Raw genomic sequence first — 23017 nt, forward strand, 5'->3', positions numbered from 1 at the left:
CTTCAGTAACTTGTGACACGTTTGCTCAAACTGCATAGACACGTTTATTTACATTGTAGTGCTTTGAGAATATTTTAAATAGAAGTGTGAGAGAGACAAATCTGAGAGAGACGACTCTGACCTACTGCGCATTGCATGTTTGTGTGTGCAGTTCTAAAAACAGTCGTGGCAGACGAACAGCAGCCAACAAGTACCTGCTATATGATCCATAGAGTTTCTGTGTATGTGTAGAGAAGAGCCTATGCTATTCTTTGCTGGTTTAGTGACTGTGAGGATTGTTAAGAACAAATGGAGAAATGAGATTAGACTTTTAAGTAATTCATGTGTTGGACTTGTTAGAAGCAAGACATGATCATATTTTCTGGTGGTTATTAAACCAACCCTGTTGTAAATGTATCCTAACAGAGTCTAATGTTTGATGACTTGGTTGACTTGCATGAGTTCGAATATTTATATGAGAAGTGGTGAATTTGTTTTTGTGGAAGTCTGCTTGTGTCTGTGTATGTGCAGATGGATATGTGTGTGTGTGTGCACGCGCAAGTGTATACCTGCCCTTTTTTTCCCTTAAGGTAAGTCTTTCCGGTCCCGGGATTAGAATGACTCCTCACCCTCTCCCTTAAAACCCACATCCTTTTGTCTTTCCCTCTCCTTCCCTCTTTCCTGAAGAAGCAACCGTTGGTTGCGAAAGCTTGAATTTTGTGTGTATGTTTGTGCGTCTATCGACCTGCCAACACTTCTGTTTGGTAAGTCACATCATCTTTGTTTTTAGATATATTTTTCCCACATGGAATGTTTCCCTCTATTATGTTCATACTTTTAATAGTAGAAAATATTAATAGGGGTGTTTTATTTGGCCTAGATTGGTTATTAGAATTTAACATCATATTGATTTCGAGGAAAATATTGTTTGCTTGGGTAAAGATGACAGTAAATGTTGGATACCATTTGTGACCGATAATTACATTGCTAGACAAACAACAGAATGTCAATATTTATTATTAACTGCTACAGCACATTTGTCACCAGAGATTGATAATGTAAATCACGTATCACATCGAGCTCACATACAAAACAAAGTAAATGGATCTCTAATATTAACCAGTGAACAAAACTAGATTTATATAAAATTCTAATGGAATATGAAGTAACATTTTACAATCATTCCAGTAATATCAGCAATTACAAATGTAAGTTTAAAATCAAAGGGGACACTCCATTTTTTCTGTAAGCCATATCCAATACCGGTAAGTTTGAAAGAAGCAGTTAAGGAGAAAACTGACAAAACGATTGACAACAATATAACAGAATGTAGTTCTAGAGTCATGAATAACCCTTTAGTAATGGTAAAAAAAAGGTTACAGGAGGTGTGCGATCAGTGTTAGACACGCGTACACTGAATAAGCATATAGAAACAGACCAATTAACATCAATGAATTATTATCCAAATTTGAAAAAGCAAGGTTTTTTTAGCACGATGGAACTGACAGAGCGATATTGGCAAATTAGGCTACATCCTGAATCAAAGAAGTATACAGTGTTTCTGTTTGATGGTAAATTGTATCATTTCAATGTGTCTCTGTTCAGACTATATAACTCAGTATCCGTATTTATACGTGCTCTAGATGAGGCATTAGCAAGAGATTTATTGAAGGATTTAATAATATATGTAGATGATATCCTCATAATCTCTGCTACCTGGGAAGAACATTGTCTAACCTTGAGTAAGACCCTGAAAAAATTTAAAGAAAAAGGTATTACAGTGAAATTGTCTAAATCGCACTTTGCGTGACGAGAGCTTAAGTTTCTAAGGCATATTGTAGTGGTTCAGGGATTAGATCAGATCCTGAGCACTTAAAAGCTATTAAATAATGTTCACCCCCTAGAAATGAAAGACAGTTGAAGGTATTTATAGGGATGGCCGGATACTATAGACGGTATATACAAGGTCAAGAACTGAACGAACCAAGAATTTTATGTTTATTAAGAAAGGGAATACCGTGGGTATGGGATCAAGAGGCAAATGATGTGTTTGAAAATGTAAAAAGAGCAATGATAGAATCACCCATATTACATTAACTGATGGATCTGATATGGTATCGCAGAAGAAATATTTCAAGGATAGTGGGGTCTAGATAATGTAAATCATAGGTCCATAGTTTTGGCTAGCTGTAGTCTTAATAAACATAAACTAAACCACGCAGCTACTACAAAAGAACTATCAACAATAGTATGGAGTATCCAGACATTTCAAACACTAGTTTGGGGGTCAGAAATCCATGTCTATACAGATCATCACGCTCTATCCTTTTTAATGAGTAGTCGGTTTAGTAGATTAATGTGATGGATGTTGTGCCTACATGAATATGATGTTAGGATACAGTATGTAAAAGGTTCTGAGAATATTGTACTGGATGCTTTGTCTAGGTTACCAGTAGGCACAGAAGAGTTCAAACATACAGAGGGACCTGGCGTAATCTTCAAAATTAATTTTATGACAGTAGAATATCCGCACACCAGGGTACAAGAGGTGGCCCAAAGAATAACGGAAAACATCTATCTTGATCCCTATTTTACAGAAATGTTTGTTGTGTGTATCAGGAATTCCTTACCTCCTAATCAAGCAGGAAAGTGGAAACTTATAGGAAATAATTTGTTTTGGAGAGACAGTATAACATCGCAACGTTGGCGCATTTGCATTCCGAAGTTAATGGAAGAAGAAATAGTGTAGTATATTCATACAGGATATGAAAATTTCGGAATAAAAAAGTGTATAGCTAATATGAATAAGTTCTATTATTTTAAGAAGCTAGGACATGAAGTAGCGTTTTTAATTAGGACCTGTGAAATCTGTCAGAAGGTGAAAGAGAGTACACACTGGATACGATCTTATAGCAGGGGATTTTTTTTTGGACCGGTTCCTACAGGAAAGAGAGGAGTGTCATACATTTTGGTCATCATAGAGTGCTGATCAAAATATGTTAAGTTATATCCTATCGAAAGAGCAAATACACAGGCGGTTATACACTGTTTGCAATAGTACTTTCTGGAGGTGGACCTGAACATCTTACTGTGAACTACAAACTGAATCAGGAAATAGTTCCAGAAATTTAGGTGAAAATGCACGACAAAGAGTGAGTAAGCATAACGAGAAAACTGTAGAACTGCAGAACAAGATTGATGACCTAGTTCTCTTCAGAACTCTTCCCTGAAGAAAGAGGGAAGTAACTTTTTCGAAAAGTATGAAGGACCATACCGGGTTGAAACAGCAATCCATCCAAAGACATAATTTTAAGTGAATCCTACACCTGGGTCATAAAAAGGAAAGTACAATGCAAAGGACATGAAGTTGTATATCTCCAAGGGATGTTAACATTCTGAGTTAATGGGCGGAGTGACGACCGTCTGATTCTGAGTTGTTTTCAGTGTTTCTTCTGTAATAATTTTCATGCACTGAATTCCCCCAACTCTTAAACTATTCTATCATCCCACACGTAGAGATACTGGTAAAAATCATACCAGCAAGAATTTGTTATTATATCACCCAACTTGCTCCTGGTATGTGAATGCATCATCCTCAGTTGTTAGAGGGTTGTGCCCGCTAGGAATTTTGATTGCGTCTTCCTCGGTTATTCCAGGGGTGCCCCCACCTGTCTTCATAACTCATCCCAGCTCACCCCAACTTATGCTGACTTTACTAGACGGTGACATGAGCTGGGAATTGGTATGCATATTATCCCTGAAATAAGATAGATTAAATCCGCCTAGCTAGCCAGTCTCCCCTGCAGTTTCAATTGTAATGTCAACAGCAGCCGACGCGGTCTCCACGTATAGTTGGGTTTTAATTTTGCCTAAATTAATCCTTGTGAGTAATCTCTTCACCAGTTTTCTGTGCAAATCTGTAGGCAGAAGTCTGGGTGAAATCAACATCGTTAAATCTATATATTCTATAAATATGAATCATAATTAAAATGATCCCAAAAATGGTTTTCTTTAAAGCTGCCAGGTAATTCTTTTTTTGTCACATAGTTCTAAGTAAGCAAGGAGAACCATACTTGGCACATACCTTTCAAAATAATTTCTGAAATCGTGAGAACAGCATTCTCACACTGAATGTAAGACAATCGAGTTAAAGTCATTGAAGCATACTTTTCTTAGTAAACTGAATGGAATATTATATTTATGGAAAACATAATATTGTGTGATTAATTAAATGACTGTGATAATGGAATATATAACTTTATACTTGGTAGAGAATATTGTATACCTTTTATGAGATGTGACGTAGTTATCAATGTCAAAAGGGGGTGGGTGTGTAGGTAAAACCATGATTTATACTAACAGAAAAATCATGACTAACACAAAACACACATCACACCTTTCAAATGACACTCGCAAACAAGTGTGTGATTCTTCACCATTTGCCACTTCCATAGGGTTGCTAAGATTTTCTTCGGGGACCTCAAGGGTGAAGGTGGGAATGTCCGTTCTGCAGGAGACGATTTAACACCATATCTCCTCCGCCTTCTCACTCAAGTACCGGCAAGGTAGGGATCCTGGGAGAAGCGGGTGCGAAGGGTTTCAGGTCTTTGGGGGTGTCTTCTTTCTCTTCTTCTATCTTAGCAACCACATCTACCTTTTTTCCTTTCGTACTTCTCATTTGAGGACCTATCTATTTTTCCCTCTTTCCATATTCATCTACTTCTATCACTGAAGTCGTTCCTAGTTGCCATGGTTTCCAATAACCTACAACTTATCTTCAGGTAAGAAGGCCAAAGAATACACGAAAACAATTCCACATACACACAAAGAAATATGAATACACAAACAATGAAGTTACAGATTGAAAGGATGTAAGAACCGCCAAGGGTTGTAGGGGAAAAAGATATGTGTACATGTGGAACAATGCACACATTGTTTTTTAAGTGACGGTTCTACATCGTTCCTTTTTTTTCTGGTTTCAACTCATGTGCAGAGAGAGATAGGAGCAGGAGAGCCTGTGGAATAATTACAAAACAGTGATAAGCAAGGTTGGAGTTAATCGTGATAATCATTTAAGAAAAGTCAGGGTAGCAAACACTGATGAAGTGATGAGTCATAGAGCAGTGAGACTTGATCACTGTGTGTAGTCATAGTATCTACCACATCCCCCATGAACCATGGACCTTGCCGTTGGTGGGGAGGCTTGTGTGCCTCAGCGATACAGATAGCCGTACCGTAGGTGCAACCACAACGGAGGGGTATCTGTTGAGAGGCCAGACAAATGTGTGGTTCCTGAAGAGGGATAATAGCCTTTTCAGTAGTTGCAGGGGCCACAGTCTGGATGATTGACTGATCTGGCCTTGTAACACTAACCGAAACGGCCTTGCTGTGCTGGTACTGGGAACAGCTGAAAGCAAGGGGAAACTACAGCCGTAATTTTTCCCCGAGGGCATGCAGCTTTACTGTATGATTAAATGATGATGGCATCCTCTTGCGTAAAATATTCCGGAGGTAAAATAGTCCCCCATTCGGATCTCCGGGCGGGGACTACTCAAGAGGAGGTCGTTATCAGGAGAAAGAAAACTGGCGTTCTACGGATCGGAGCATGGAATGTCAGATCCCTTAATCGGGCAGGTAGGTTAGAAAATTTAAAAAGGGAAATGGATAGGTTAAAGTTAGATATAGTGGGAATTAGTGAAGTTCGGTGGCAGGAGGAACAAGACTTCTGGTCAGGTGACTACAGGGTTATAAACACAAAATCAAATAGGGGTAATGCAGGAGTAGGTTTAATAATGAATAGGAAAATAGGAATGCGGGTAAGCTACTACAAACAGCATAGTAAATGCATCATTGTGGCCAAGATAGATACGAAGCCGACACCTACTACAGTAGTACAAGTTTATATGCCAACTAGCTCTGCAGATGATGAAGAAATTGAAGAAATGGATGATCAAATAAAAGAAATTATTCAGATAGTGAAGGGAGATGAAAATTTAATAGTCATGGGTGACTGGAATTCGGTAGTAGGAAAGGGGAGAGAAGGAAACGTAGTAGGTGAATATGGACTGGGGCAAGGAAATGAAAGAGGAAGCCGCCTGGTAGAATTTTGCACAGAGCACAACTTAATCGTAGGTAACACTTATTTCAAGAATCATAAAAGAAGGCTGTATACATGGAAGAAACCTGGAGGTACTAAAAGGTATCAGATAGATTATATAATGGTACGACAGAGATTTAGGAACCAGGTTTTAAACTGTAAAACATTTCCAGGGGCAGATGTGGACTCTGACCACAATCTATTGGTTATGACCTGTAGATTAAAATTGAAGAAACTGCAAAAAGGTGGGAACTTAAGGAGACGGGACATGGATAAACTAAAAGAACCAGAGGTTGTACAGAATTTCAGGGAGAGCGTAAGGGAGCAATTGACAGGAATGGGAGAAAGAAATACAGTAGAAGAAGAATGGATAGCTTTGAGGGATGAAGTAGTGAAGGCAGCAGAGGATCAAGTAGGTAAAAAGACGAGAGCTAGTAGAAATCCATAGGTAACAGAAGAAATACTGAATTTAATTGATGAAAGGAGGAAATATAAAAATTCACTAAATGAAGCAGGCAAAAAGGAATACAGACGTCTCAAAAATGAGATCGACAGGAAGTGCAAAATGGCTAAGCAGGGATGGCTAGAGGACAAATGTAAGGATGTAGAGGCTTATCTCACTAGGGGTAAGATAGATACTGCCTACAGGAAAATTAAAGAGACCTTTGGAGATAAGAGAACCACTTGTATGAACATCAAGAGCTCAGATGGAAACCCAGTTATAACCAAAGAAGGGAAAGCAGAAAGGTGGAAGGAGTATATAGAGGGTCTATACAAGGGCGATATACTTGAGGACAATATTATGGAAATGGAAGAGGATGTAGATGAAGACGAAATGGGAGATACGATACTGCGTGTAGAGTTTGACAGAGCACTGAAAGACCTGAGTCGAAACAAAGCCCCCGGAGTAGACAACATTCCGTTGGAACTACTGACGGCCTTGGAAGAGCCAGTCCTGACAAAACTTTACCATCTGGTGAGCAAAACGTATGAGACAGGCGGAATACCCTCAGACTTCAAGAAGAATATAATAATTCCAATCCCAAAGAACGCAGGTGTTGACAGATGTGAAAATTACCAAACTATTAGTTTAATAAGTCACAGCTGCAAAATACTAACACGAATTCTTTACAGACGAATGGAAAAACTAGAAGAAGCCAACCTCGGGAAAGATCAGTTTGGATGCCGTAGAAATGTTGGAACACGTGAGGCAATACTGTCCCTACGACTTATCTTAGAAGCTAGATTAAGGAAGGGCAAACCTATGTTTCTAGCATTTGTAGACATAGAGAAAGCTTTTGACAATGTTGACTGGAATACTCTCTTTCAAATTCTGAAGGTGGCAGGGGTAAAATATAGGGAGCAAAAAGCTATTTACAATTTGTACAGAAACCAGATGGCAGTTATAAGAGTCGAGGGGCATGAAAGGGAAGCAGTGTTTGGGAAGGGAGTGAGACAGGGTTGTAGTCTCTCCCCGATGTTATTCAATCTGTATATTGAGCAAGCAGCAAAGGAAACAAAAGAGAAATTCAGAGTAGGTATTAAAATCCATGGAGAAGAAATAAAAACTTTGAGGTTCGCCGATGACATCGTAATTCTGTCAGAGACAGCAAAGGGCTTGGAAGAGCAGTTGAACGGAATGGATAGGGTCTTGAAAGGAGGATATAAGATGAACATCAACAAAAGCAAAACGAGGATAATGGAATGTAGTCGAATTACATCAGGTGATGCTGAGGGAATTAGATTAGGAAATGAGACACTTAAAGTAGTAAAGGAGTTTTGCTATTTGGGGATCAAAATAACTGGTGATGGTCGAAGTAGAGAGGATATAAAATGTAGACTGGCAATGGCAAGGAAAGCGTTTGTGAAGAAGAGAAATTTGTTAACATCAAGGACAGATTTAAGTGTCAGGAAGCCATTTCTGAAAGTATTTGTACGGAGTGTAGCCATGTATGGAAGTGAAACATGGACAATAAATAGTTTAGACAAGAAGAGAATAGAAGCTTTTGAAATGTGGTGCTACAGAAGAATGCTGGAGATTAGATGGGTAGATCACAAACTAATGAGGAAGTAGTGAATAGGATTGGGGAGAAGAGAAGTTTGTGGCACAACTTGACCAGAAGAAGGGATCGGTTGGTAGGACATGTTCTGAGGCATCAAGGGATCACCAATTTAGTATTGGAGGGCAGCGTAGAGGGTAAAAATTGTAGAGGGAGACCAAGAGATGACTACACTATGCAGATTGAGAAGGAAGTGGGTTGCAGTGGGTTCTGGGAGATGAAGAAGCTGACACAGGATAGAGTAGCATGGAGAGCTGCATCAAACCAGTCTCAGGACTGAAGACCACAACAACAACAACAGTATCTACCATGGCTTCAATAATATGTGTAGACATAGTACCTACTAAGATTATAGAAGTTAAGAAGTGGAAGAGGAGTCTAGGGTATTAGAGGAGGTACTACGAAGTGAGAGTGAAGTGTAAAATAGAGTTTAATTTTACCAGGAAATATTCAATTATAGTGGACATAAAGATGTATACTAGGGCAATGAACCATGAAGCCTACTCATAAAGGATAATGGGGACATACCCGGCATTTGCTAAGGATATAGGGGAGGCATACCTACATCGAGAGAGGACGACCTGTGGCCTGATGAATAGGGATGTTTTATAAAGAGGTGTACCTATCAGAACAGAACGAGGAAGTGCACTCTTAGAGTCAACCCACATGTAAGGTATAGGTACTGATCCTAGGGGAAAAGGACAGTATCATGACAAAGTTACAAATTTAATAGGAATTATTCTGGTAAGTTTAAATTCTGCATACCACTAACTTTATTATGCTTTAGGTAAGTTTACGAGTGTCAAAAGGGAACACTTTTATTTTGCCCAGAGTTCCCCCAGACTACAAACTACTATAAATAATGATACTAGTATGTACTCAGGAAAAAATAGTACAAGGAATCAGAATAAAGAATTAAGGACTCATGCGTCCTGAACACCTGGAATTTACGATTGGATAAAGAGCAGAAAAAAGAAAAAAAATTGGTCCACATGATTTTTAGATATTGAAAGAGCTAACTCCAACACTGATTGAAATATTCACATTTTATAATTAAAGTAAAATGGAAAAAAAAGAAATAGCTAAATAATAAGAAAAAGGGCATTCACGGTTATTAAAAGAACAAGGTATACTGAAAGATGAATTGTTACTCCATGTGACATAAATGTACATAATGATGATACATAAAATATCGCGTATTCGATCTGAGGGGGGAATATGTAGTCCTTCAAGAATTTTCATGTAAATTATACAACCACTTAGCCTTCCTCCATGTCAAACCCACGATATTTTAAACAGAAGTGTGAGAAAGATGAATTCGACCTACTGCACATTGCATGTTTGTGTGTGTGTGTGTGTGTGTGTGTGTGTGTGTGTGTGCAGGTCTAAAAACAGTCATGAGCAAAATAAGGACACGGCAGATGACAAGTACATGCTGTACGATCCATAGAGTTTCCGTGTATGTGTAGAGAGGAGCCTGTGCTATTCTTTGCTGGTTTAGTCTGTGAGGACTATTAAGAACAGATGGAGAAATGAGATTAGACTTTCAAGTAATTCATGCTAGACGCAAGACATGATCATCTTTCCTGGTGGTTATTAAACCAACCCTTTTGTAAATGTATCCTAATACCGTTTAATGTTTGACGACTTGATTGACTTGCATGAGTTCGAATATTTATATGAGAAATGGTGAATTTGTTTTTTGTGGAATTTGAAATATACCATGACTGGACTAAAAGTATTCTTTGGGTACTAAATTATTTCTAGAGTAGAGAGACAGTCTGATAAATTCCCTTAACCAGCATTATTCTTTAGAGAAGAAGTTTTTGGAGATCGGTGTGGCTGGCTATCCAGAGAAGAAGATCGGCTGTGCCTACCAAGTAAGTCAATTTGTGGGAGAGAGGTGGGAAGTTTGCAAACCAGCTCCACATCGCTTCTTGTCCTCTAAAGCGTTAGAACATAATGAATAAATTAAGCTACAGCAAGCTTTTCTGAATGCTAAGGGAAAGAGCCATGTTCACACATGTAAAGTTAAGCATAGTTACAACAAAAGGGCCCTGCAGGTGACTCACAGTTGAGACAGGAATGTTGCAAGGGGATGGCTCGATATGCTACAATCAACATATTCAAATATTATTAATAAACATTTACAAAAAAGCAATGATGATAAATTATGAGGGCTGTGGGAAAGGCTTAAGATCATTAAGGTTAAAGTATATAAAACATGGTAAACTTCTTGACTTATGAAATCATTTAAATTTGAATTATTGTTCAGAAACAGCTGAGGACTCCCAAAATTTTAAAAGGGAGTACTTGCCTTGCTGCAGTTTGTCAGACAGTTTTAAGTGTAGACCCTGTTCAGATGAATTACGGTTGAGTGCTCAGATCTGGTTTAGATAGTATCCCCTTGCTATGAGTTCTGATAATTCTGTTTAAATTGATCCGTTATGTTATATATCTAGCTATACTGGTACCAAAGGCAGTTGGTGGCACCCAGGTTCGTGTCCAGTCCCTAACAAATGACCCAGAAACTGGAATGAAGGACAGAAAAGTAAAATCCAAAATCTTTAACTCTGTTTTCAAATGTTCCTTTACAAAGGAAAACCCAGGAGACATGCCTCAATTTAATTCTCATACCACTGAAAAGATGAGGAATCCCTATCAAATTTTATAGTGATTTGCAGCTGAGTTAGCCCCTCTTCTAGCTATAATCTATTGCACATCCCTCGAACAAAAAACCATGTCCAGTTCTTGGATAAAAGTGCAGCTCATTCCCATCTACAAGAAGGGTGGTAGAAGTGATTCACAAAAGTACTGTCCAATATCCTTGACATCAATTTGTTGTAGAATCTTAGAACATATTCTGAGCTCAAACATAATGAAGTATATCAAACAGAATGACCTCCATGCAAGCCACCACAGATTTAAAAAAGATAGATCATATGAACCCCAACTCGCACTTTTCTCACATGACATACTGAAAGCTTTGTATCAAGGCAGTTAAGTAGATGCAGTGTTTCTTGATTTCCAAAAAGCATTTGACTAAGAACCGCACCTACATTTATTGTCAAAATTATTCTCATATGGGGTATCAAGTGAAATTTGAGACGGCTCTCAGGACTTTTTGATAGGGAGGGCACAGCATATTATCTTAGATGGAGAGTCACCATCAGATAGAAAAGTAACGTTGGGTGTGCCCCAGGGAAGGGTCTTGAACCCTTGCCATTCATGTTGTATTTTAATGACCTTGCAAACCATATTAATAGTAACCTCAGACTTTTTGCAGATGATGCAGTTATCTGTAATGAAGTACTGTCTGAAAGAAACTGGATAAATATTCAGTCAGATCTAGATAAGACCATGGCAGTGCAAAGATTGGCAACTTGCTTTAATTGTTAAAAAATGTAAAAATGTGCATTTCACAAAACAAAAAAAGTGGTACCCTATGACTATAGCATTAATGTATATGGAGATGGTATCTGTTCTTTTGGACATGTCTGAAAGAACAGATACCATCAGTGACCATGCAGCTCTCTAGAATGAAATGATAATTAAATCAATACCTAAAGCTGTTGACTAGAATTCCGTATATCAATGCCTGTCGACAGCTTAAGGTATTGATTTAATTATCATTTCATTCTAGAGAGCTGCACGGTCACCGATGGAACCTGTTCTTTCAGACATGTCCGAATGAACAGATGCTATCACCATATAGTTAAGGCTAACCGGCCATTGACCTCCTCCTTCTGTGTGGATGCACATGCATTGCCTGAACTCTTACGGGACTCAGTAAGATCGTCTGCCACGAGTAATGAGTGTAGTGGGCAGGGGCACTACGAATGTACTGCGCGGACATTAAGTTGGGAATGTGGGTCTCACAGGGAGCGTGCAAGAGGCAAATCCCTGCAGTAGCACTATCTTCTATGCCCTTGGGGGTTCAGATGGATAGAGCGTCTGCCATGTAAGCAGAAGATCCCGGGTGCCGAGTCCCAGTCCGGGCACACATTTTCAACTGTCCTCATTGACATATATCAATCCCTGTTGACAGCTTTAGGTATTGATTTAATTATAATTTCATAGTATCAAGGAGTCACAGATGAAATTGGCCAACTCACACAAATACTTGGGTGTAACACTTTGTAGGATATGAAGTGGAATGATCACATAGGCTCAACCATGGGTAAAACAGGCGACAGACTTCAGTTTATTGTTAGAATACTGGGGAAGCAGTTGGTCTACAAAGGCAACTGCTTACGAAATATTGGCAAGCTCTAGAATATTCCTTAAGTGTGTGAGATCTGTACCAAATAGGACTCATAGGGGATACTAACATATAGAAGGGCAGCATGGATGGTCACAGGTTTGTTTGATCCATGGGAGAGTGTTACAGAGATACTGTAGAAACTGAGCTGGCAGACCCTTTAAGACAGACGTAAACTATTCCGAGAAAGTCTGCTAACAAAGTTTCAAGAACCAACTTTAAATTATGATTCTAGGATTATACTACAACCCCTCTATGTATTGCTACCATATGGATCATGAGAAAATGTTTAGAATAATTACAGCATGCACAAATGCATTAAAACAATAATTCTTCCTGTGCTCCATACGTGATTGGAATGTGAAGAATCCTAACATCTGGTACAATGGGACATACCCTCTGCCATGCACTGCCCTACGGTGTGTGGAGTATAAATGTTGATCTAGACAGGATTTTTTTTAATTGTCAAAAATATTGAATATTGCAAGATCATTATGCCAATTACATTTTAAAATTGTATTCCCGACTTCTAATTTTGTTACTCAATAACGGCTGCTGCACAACAGCAAGCCACCTATTCTTGTCACAGCTTACAACCAATGCATCTAGCTACAGGCACGAAGAGAAGTATGGAGACAGCCCTATTCTGTTCAGCACTATCTCAGGCATAACACACATACAGATGTTTGTCATCCACATGAGCCCTCTTGCAGTTGTTCCATACAGACACGGCAGCACTGAGAGGGCTTGTAAAACTATAAAATGGAAAACTTATAAAAATTTATGAAAGTAGAGCTTGGAAACTGAACTGTCTAATTAAAGAATTTGAAACAGAACTTCTCTACAAGTTTGCAAAACAAGAACTAGCACAAAATTTGTGGTCAGCCAAATATTAATTAAGAACTTGGGTACGTATAATTTGGCTTAGCTGCATGATATGTACAGAGCCCTCATCAATTAGAACAAAAGGTGAATGAGTGCAGATAATGATGTGAATAATGTCAAGCAGATTTGTGCTTCCCTGTATGTTTCAAACCAAGTAATGTGAAAGCTACTTATTTCATGTAAAATCAATCAATAAAAAGTCATGAAATTATTTTTCCAAGTGTTCATTAACCATACATACATATACCACCCACTGGTGATGTTTCAACATAGGTCTCTGGGATCTTGGGAAATGCATCCAGTTCTTTCACACCTTTAAGTGTACGTTTCCCCCTGTTACGTAACATGATTTGCTGTCATGGCACTGGAAGCTCCTGAAACAATCAAGGATAAAGATGCACGTAATATTGTATACAGAGGCCAATGCATAATTTTAAACACTTCAGAACTAAAAATTCGTAAAATAGAATCATCTTCAACTATTCTTCTGGAAAACCAATCCACAAAAAAGGATCAATTTAGTCTTGCTTCTTCACAAGACTTCACTTATTTTCAGTCACTGTTTCAAATTGTTTAGATATAGGATAAAAAAATGTCTGATAATTGTAAAATATTTCTGTACTATGTGATGTACTGTACTATCTCACTTGTTCATAGCATATACATTAGAAAGAGTCATCTTCATACAAAATTGAAATGTAGGTAATCCATGCAGAGAGATCTGTGAGGTGCTTCTCAGTACTCAAACTGAAATCACGTCTACTTAACAATTCCTATTCCACAAAAGAATTTCTATGGTATATACGAGAGAAAGAGAGAGACAATCATGAACCATGAAACTTGCAAATAACTAAACTGATATACTGGATTTCTCCATCACCTTTTACCCTTCGATTCTTCCTAATTGCCATAATTTTTCTAATCTTTGATGTACAAATCACATTAAGTCAACCAACTGCAATTATCACAAAAAAAAAAAAAAAAAAAAAAAAAAAAAAAAAAAAAAAAAAAAAAAAAAAAAAAGGTTTTCACCAACACAGACTCTATTTTGTTACTCTTTTATAATGCTACAACAGCTTCATTTTCTCTTATCTCTGAAGGTACTTTAGTAAGTACCATTGCTAGGAACAAAAACTTCTTGTTTTAAAAAACAAATGATTTATTTCTTAATTTACTCCTCTTTTAGCATACATCTGCATATGTATTCTACAAGCCACCATACAGTGCACAGCTGAGGGTACCATGTACCATTATAGTGCTTTGCTTTTTTGTTGAATTTGCAAATAGAGCAAGGAAAAACTGCTTGTATGTAAGCCTTTATTTGAGCCCTAATTTCTCTCAAGACCTGACACTTGGTTCCAGACCAAAGGACCCCAATCGACTCAGCATATGATGCTGCAAATTGTGAGTTCTGCTTGCACCCTACGAGTGATTCCAGCAGTTGTTATCAGCTCTGCCACCTGCCTGTAAGAACTACGCATGGCCTCAGAACCCAAGCGACAGGAGTCACTGGTGCTGACACGACCAACAATGTGCAGACTACTGCATCCTCAATAGCCACAGGCAGGACCTCCTTCATGTTTCAGATGAGCCCCCTGGCAGATAAAGCAAGTGAACATTGGAATTCTTTCCAGCCCTGGACACTAAACGCTGCTTCAGCAGTGAGGTCAGACAGCCAGACTACCCACTGACTCTCTGCCTCGAGTGATGCCACTGCTTAACAACCTGCCACTCACACTGCAGTGAGTAAGGAACCCCATGTTGATTACGATGGAAGGTGCCTCAATAGCAGAGCCCTTGGACGAAATACGCGACACCTGAGGTGTCCCATGCAACATGCCAGTTTCACTGTTGCCACCACACATAGCTTGTAGACAGCTAATCATGGCCAAAGATATCTTCAGCTGTTTGTGAACTGTGGTCAGCTCAGCTCCTCCTGCATCAGCGCACACCCTGTCCATCCTACTACTCCTAACTGAAGACTTAAACAATGAAAACAAACAAAAAAGCTAAATATGTGACTTGTTGGTCTCCTGGTGCTTCAACATTGGAGGCTGGCAGCTAACAGAGCTGTGGTCAACAGTCACAGGCCACCGAAAACAAACAAATGACTACTCTGCAACAAGCGGTGTGAATGTACACATTACCATCACTAAAACATGATCTTACAGCTTTCAAATATATAAATACACAATAAATTTGAGAATTAAGCTGTGCAAGCACACAATACAAGAGTTAAACTATGAACACTAACATAAAAGCTACATAAATGACATGCTAGCCTCCTGGGAACCCTGAGAGTACTCCACAACACCATTCAGGTACAGAAATCTGCAGCTAAGACTGTCACACAATGAACAGAGCCTCTGATTGAGACGCCTCACCTAGCTCAAAACAAGAGGATCTCAAACAGTCAACTTGCCCACGTTTAAATAGAGCTATCATTTGATACACAGTGTGGAAATGCAGTCCAAGTTGTTCTGCATTTTCTTGCAACCACCCAGTGATAATATTTTCCTGTAGACAACAGAATCATCAGTGAACTACGTGAGAGAGTTGGTTGACCCTATCTAATAAACTGTTAATGTATATTGTGGGCATTAATAGTTTTATTGTGCTTCCTTAATGCATATCTGATGTTATTTTCATTTTCATTTAATATTCACCCTCTAATACATCACACAGTAGTGTGTTTTATTACTAAAAAATCAAAGCTGATCACATACATCAGTGAATAATTCACAAGATTATATCTTAGTTATCAGTTTAGAATCTAGTATATCTTTCAAAAATGTAGGAAAATGGAATCTACCTGTTTACCTGCACCTAGTATTTGCAAGATATTGCATGCAGGAAATAAATAAAGAATTCCACTGGTGTTCATATTTTACCCATTCCAGGAAATGCAGATTTTCTGACAGCTGGGTACGAAATTCTATGAATTCTCCTGGCACGTGAATTCTGGAGGTCTCCAAGGGAGTACGTCGCTTTTGCTAATCATTAACTAACACACTGTCATAGTGCCCATTTAAAATGGAATTGAAAGAACAAGGTGATATAATCTACTATCTTAGAACATCTCTAAAAGTAAACTGACCCACTTACTCAACTGTGAGGAAGACCACCTCCATCTTCATATGTGATTCCTTCTGTTGATCAATTTTTCCAGCAACAGCTTTTCACTCATGATTCTTAAAGGCCCCACACATAACTGCTACATAACTGAGCCACTTGTGTGTGCAGGGGGGAGGGGGGCAGGCACAACAGTTTTGAAAAACAAAGAGAGACTAATTTGATTTAATTTTAACCTTACACTGTACAGTCATGAGCTGTGATCAGGCAGAAATAAACAGCACACTATAGCTTTTGTGCAGTACCTAGGAATTGGCCTGACTTGTAAGCTCTGTCAGCCTAATATGCAAATGGTGCACTACTTGCAGGCTCCATTAAGTTTTCAAAGGTGGAGTAACAAAGTCAATGTTCACTAACCAATCAAGGAACTATAATAGGCAAGTGCTACAGGTAATGCCACAATACTTGACTGTGAAGGTATGGGTCAACTGAGCCTACCAATATTGGATGTCAGCTTTATAACATAATGTAACGATGATGAAGTGAATGACTGTAGCCTCCTTTGAGCCCACAGAAAAAAAATGAGCTTTCTCTCTACTGATGAGACAAGTTAATGTGTCAGGATGGTGTTGCAGTTGGAGGCACTTCTGAGCTGTCCCATGTAAACACTGGCATCTACTAATTAAACTTCAGCACCAGACTGTGTGTTCATTGTGGTCTCATTGCTTTACAACAGTTTCTTAGTTTCAAGCAGTTGTTTCACCTGTTCAGCTAACAACAGTTGTGTATGAGAAGATATTTATGTAGTGGAACTTGTTTCACGGCCCCAAAGACCTAGATTCATGATGGGGCTTATGTTACACATAGTTCAAATGAAGAAACGAGCAAGTGGAATGAATATATCAGTGGCCTTCAGTCATTTTATGCAACTAGTTTGGCAAAAGGTTAACATAAAAGGTTCTAAGTTGTGGCAGACAATATTGCAAATGCCAAAGTTTTCATTACTTTATATGCTTTTTTAACTATGGTATAAGTGATTTTCGTCAACACTTTCAGCTTTTGTATTATATAGGTCAGTTCAATTCCACAATGGGTTACCCCAACTAATGTGTTCACATGTGAATGTGCTAGATTAATTTCCTTTGGTGCAATGCAGCTTCATTGCATGTGTATTCAGAAGTAGTACAACGAAGTACTTATACTTAAAATGCTGATCACAGAGTTTGCTTGCAGTTATCTAAATCTTAGGCAACTACTCACTAACATATTTTGCTAAAGTAAAGTGGTCATACTAAAAGGTAATGCATACACCATAGAGTTCTTTAGCATGCACTGACACTCCTTGTAATGTTATCCTCTTAGATGACCACAATATTTTTGCACTCTTATAGCAATTATTTGGGTAGCACAAATGCATTGACGGTTTGGCCACTTGTTTGATTTCATGCAGTTATTATTAAAAATGCGTAATACAAAGACCACTTGCAGCAATTAACATAGGGCAGCCTACAAAGCCTCTAGTGAACGTATGAGTGTTTACATATTAGTACATAAATTTTATCCCTGACAATTATAAAAATGTTATTTCGACAGTCTGTGTAGTTTCTGACGAGAAATGTCCTGTATAATCTATCTAGTAGTTCGATATCAGTATTTCCTGGATGGACACTACAGGTGTTTTAGATATTATAATGTCTAGAATTGAGACCGTTTTGACAGTTGTGCACTGAAATGACAAGTCTGGCTGTACATAATATTACCCTGGTATGGTAGGGGTCAAGGAACTTGCACGTTAGCGGTTACCTCTGCCAACTCATTAACCTTAACATTTCAATTCTTATGGGCATGGTTTTTCGTGTTTGTGTGAAAAAAGGTGGTGAATGAGAGACGCAGCAACACTGACACAAAATATACGTAACAGCACATGAATTATTAATTTTCCTATCTTACGTTTCACATATACATCTGTCTCAGTGTTGTTAGCCGTCAATTCTACGATGAGATATAACTAAACACTGACTCGTTTGCAAAAATATACCACGTCACTGAAGTCAGTTATCAAGCCGGCAAATAATTACACGTGGTAAACAGTTTATCGAGGTTTTGCAGAACTTGCAGGATGCATGCCTAGTGTCGATTTCAAAGTTAAAATAAATAACGCCTCTCACAAAAAAGTAAACAATTTACAACTAACGGTTTACACTTGCCGCGGTTTCTTCAGCAACATGCCAGGTGCCATAACTTTCCCGACTATGCTTTATAACAAACAGCCACTTACACTTATATTCTCACAGAAAGCTTCTCTAATTCATTTCATATTTTCATCTCCAATGTTTATCAATGTCATTATTTGACATAACCTCAAAACATTATCACTTTAGCATTTCTGCAATGGATGTCAACTTGTCAAGTGTCAACGCGCGTGAAAGGATATAAAACAAAAGCTATCGGAGATTCCATGTTCTAGTGCTGTAATTCTCTCAATGAGATTCTGCTTCAAGTGTCGCATTTAAAATTATGACAAAGTTATGTCCATTCAACTCAGTCTCTCTCCGTTCCTTCACTGAAATTGTTTGCGCGTCATAGAAATATTGGATTCAATATTACTGTTTTCGTTGTTACGTTGGTGGTACTGCACTAGTGTCAGATTAGCAGCAGCGTGCGAGAGTGTAGGTGTATGTTTGTTTTCAGGTGATATTGAGGTGTTGGATAGGAGGAAAGAGCGCGGCCGGCTGTTCACAAAAAAGAAAAAGATTAAACAAGAATGGATAAAGAACGGTAAAACATGGTTTAAAATGCAGTGCAGTCATATAGCTGCATTTACGTTAATCCACTTGTCTGAACTAACATGTAAAGTTCGAAAGGAAGTGTATTTTCACTTCGAGCATTAGAAAAGAAGTTGCACAATTCATATACGCAATTGACTAATACTTTCATAACATATTTAAAAAGAGAGACCCTCCTTTTCATACAACCGGAATCTCAGTCTCGTTTGTCCCGTACCTTTACATGTGTTTACCGATGATTTATCTTAGATCGTAATTAAGTGAATGTGATCGAACAGTGTCAAAAGTGGGTAGCGTCATAATACCCAAATCTCGTCTCATCATCGGATAGCAATTCAGTAGTTTTTATTTTCCTCCAACGTAAATGCTCGTTCCTTCCTATAATTTTTGCACTTGCATTATTCAGTTGTTGTAGTCGACGCAACATTCTTCATTTGCTTTTTTCAAATGAGCCTGTAACTATACAGAATTAGTAACTAGAACCTTTTCGGACTGACTTAAGTTTCTCCTCTCGTGAAATAACTTGACAGGTTTTTACCTCTTTATCTGCGTAAATAATATCCCAGAAACCTTAAATGACTACTGCAAAAACTGTAATTTTTCAAATGGCCAAAGCACATTAATCAAAAAGCCTAAACCCGCCCAAGCCACATACTGTCCATATCAAACCACGAATAGGGTTCACAAGTAAGAAAAGCTTGTTTTCTGAATGAATGAATAGCGCTTGCTGGTATTGATATACAGGGTGCTAGAGGTTTATGTAGCCTACAGATATTGTGATCATTGGTACTGTAATATATGCATCCCTGCCTAACACTCTTCTACATTTGCATCTTCACACAAACATATCACATAATTTACTATGTGATGTTTTCTGCATGGTTGTAAGTGTACCACTGAGTGTACTACTACTGTCAGCACAGACCATCCGTTTTGTGTCCGCACTTCAACACCTGACCTCCTGCGCTGGAAAAAATTAGCATTACTGGCTTACTCTGGCCCCATGTACTTGGAGGTGCTAACCAACCCAAAAAGTACTACATATTCATAAAAGCTATTAATCTGAAATTGGAGTAAATGATGATATAATGATGTTCAGTACACTGGCCTCAGCACCAATAAAAATATCTGTTCTTATACCCATAACACCCTGCATAAATTAATGGTCTTAAACAAATTGAAACCACTTGTGAAAATTTCTTTGGTGTCCAGCTGGATAATAATCTGAAATGGCGTAGGCACAGTGATAGACTTCCCAGGAACTCTGTTAAGTATGTTTTGCACTGGACAGCCTTCCTCATGTTGTTCAGTTTAACATGAGGGAGCTAGCTTATTTTACATACAGACACATTATCTTCTCCTATGGAACTATTTTCTGTGACGATGCAGTAAAATAAAATTAAAAAGTAAAAATTAATAGAACATTCTGCAAAGCGGATAACATAAGTTGCAGAAATCTATTTAAAACTCTTACTTATACTGTGCAGAACATTAAGATGTAAATGGTATTTTATTTCTGTTTATTTCTTTATCCATCCTTAAATCATAAATACTGTATGGCTGTTATTCAAATGTACACAAAATTTTATGTGAATTCATAACAAGGAAATACACAAGTATATGCTTAAAATAATACTCACAAGATGATACAAACTTATTTGTACACAGTAATACAAACTTATGTACATTACTGCATCTGTTGCTATAAATTTACGGGCTGTTCTTCGTAAGCGTAGACCCTTTACCCACAACAGTGATTCAGTAAATGATTACATTGGACAACACCTGTCCATGAAATATGCAAACACAGTGAAAATGCTAAGGGGACAAAAGATGGCATTTCAGTTATGGCTTAATATAAATGTACTGGCAAAATGTTATTGGCCAACATAGTTTGCTTCAAATTTATTTCTGTCTTCTAAGTTTCTGTGTAGACACACAATCAATTGTAAAGTTAACGTTTGATGTCACACATTTGCCTTTTTGTCAAATTGCCTGTTGGCATATGTCTCGGATTCTTCGGCTGACATATGTTTGATGATTTTTTTCTGTTTTTCATCAGCAGTGGAAGGTGAAGTTTTGACAATGGCACCACTCATGCTTGTGAAACAACAGAAAAAGTGCCAATCAAACATTGATCAGAGACCCTGAGACAGAGCCCATGGGCAATTTGACAACAAAAGGCCACAAAAGCCTTAACAATTCTGCCTCTGTGATTTATTTTTGTTCACTATGTTGGTGTACTGTAGCATTTTGAGTGTTGTGGCTATGAAAATCTGAATTGATCTGCAAATCTTTATGAATATGAGTTTGCAGTCTGTCTGTAAACACATGCATGTTGTTTGGAGAGCCCTCATCTGTAATGAAAAAATATTTTAGGCAGCAAGTGGCGGTACCCCAAAGAGATTTTTCCCTGCTTTGCAAGAGACTGTAAATAACCAAAGTATGGCTTCCTAGCACATTATAAGATACAAACATCTGAGATAATTCTTAGAGCAAAACTGGCTGAATTGATTTTCTGTGCACATTTTCTGCATAGCAGTTTTGTAGCTGTTACTCAGTTCAAGGCTTTGCAATCCAAAAAAATTTTTGGCTTATTCATTTTATTCCAAATTGTATGTAATTTGTTTGTTGATATTTAATGTCAACCTGTGTGCATTGAATGAAGAGTTTCAGATACTTGAGGATCTGATAATCTGTGAATAGTGTGACACAAGCAGCACTATCTGAGATGCGTAATTATTAGTATTATTTTTTTTTCCATATCTGGTACTAAACCGATTTCATTGTTAGAGTATGCTACATCAATTCTGCAATTGTTCATTTTCATAGGTATAATTCAAACCACATTTTGCAAGACAAAGCACTTCCAATTTTACAAAAATGATGCCATGATTAATAGTTTCTGAGGTATGGGAGGGATCTAAATTAATTCTTACTGCACTGTTTTTTTCCTCAATTTCTAATATTGTGCAGCGAAGCATTTTACTGCTGTTTCTGTGCTTTTACATGCCTTATGGTCATTTAGATATCTGTTGACTCAGTGTTTGATCAGTTTTTATAACAGTTTGGAAAATACTGTAAGGAGTGATAGTGGTCAATAGTTTCTACATTGTAATTATGATGATTTTCAACCTTTTGGGAAAATCTCCTTCACTAAATGATAGGTTGACAGTGTATGCCAGCTTCTTATTCCAGTATTTATTTTTATTCAATTTGTTTATTTTTTATTATCATTTGGCTTTAAATGATGATCTAATTGTCTAGAAACAAATGTGTTGCCATTCACAATACAGTTATTCACATTGTAAATAAGAAGTAGAGTCATATCTTGAGTTGCCTAACAGTCATTATAAATTATGCTGTCATGGCATATACTCAAGGGCTGTTCATATGGAGGAGGATTTTGATAGAAAATGGTTGTGGACCATCATTGTTTAGCAGTTTATTTACATTTTGGGGATGAGAATAATGGAAGATTCCAAAAATAGAATTTAAGGCCAGTGCTTAACTTCAGAAAGTGAAAGTACATACCATGTATTAGCTTTTAAAACTACTGGTTTCTTTTTCGGGAATGAGGGCAAGGTAGGGTGGAATGGTTAAAAAGGAAGAGATGCAACATGGCTCTCAGGATGAGAGGGCCCACATGATGTGAGGACAGCCTCTCTTAAAGTTAATACTACTCATTTCCCTCAATCCCGCAGTGGGTTCAAATCTATATAAGAGAAATGTGTTGAAATAATCAATCATGCATAGATACGGCAAAAGAAGAAATGTTAAATAATGTTCATAAAAGTATCATTGACTGGTTGTCTGTGACTGGTCTCACTGTCAATTTTAAAAAGATGCAAAATGTGTCATTCTGCACCTAAAGAGG

General features: G+C 37.9%; 2 protein-coding genes across 6 annotated transcripts in view; one reads left to right on the plus strand and one right to left on the minus strand.

Moving 5' to 3' along the window:
* LOC126335441 (endoplasmic reticulum-Golgi intermediate compartment protein 2) overlaps positions 1–18969 on the minus strand; it is a 99368-nt gene extending 80399 nt beyond the window's left edge. The window contains exons 1-2 of one of the 5 annotated variants that reach the window (XM_049998723.1): positions 18633–18969; positions 13524–13656 (exon numbers count right to left, since the gene is read on the minus strand). In XM_049998723.1, the coding sequence (XP_049854680.1) occupies positions 13524–13629 (106 nt within the window). In that variant the 5' untranslated portion in view covers positions 13630–13656; positions 18633–18969. Of the gene's footprint in view, positions 1–13523; positions 13657–16387 lie in introns of all 5 variants that reach the window. The other 4 variants (XM_049998726.1, XM_049998728.1, XM_049998727.1 and 1 more) reach the window with 4 other exon arrangements.
* Positions 18970–19018: 49 nt separating this feature from the next.
* LOC126335440 (protein FAN-like) overlaps positions 19019–23017 on the plus strand; it is a 185014-nt gene continuing 181015 nt past the window's right edge. Inside the window, exon 1 of the mRNA XM_049998722.1 lies at positions 19019–19132. Coding sequence (XP_049854679.1) covers positions 19119–19132 — 14 coding nt within the window. The 5' untranslated portion in view covers positions 19019–19118. The remainder of the gene's footprint in view (positions 19133–23017) is intronic.

Source organism: Schistocerca gregaria, chromosome 2, assembly GCF_023897955.1.
Source record: "Schistocerca gregaria isolate iqSchGreg1 chromosome 2, iqSchGreg1.2, whole genome shotgun sequence".
Classification (NCBI taxonomy): Eukaryota; Metazoa; Arthropoda; class Insecta; order Orthoptera; family Acrididae; genus Schistocerca; species Schistocerca gregaria.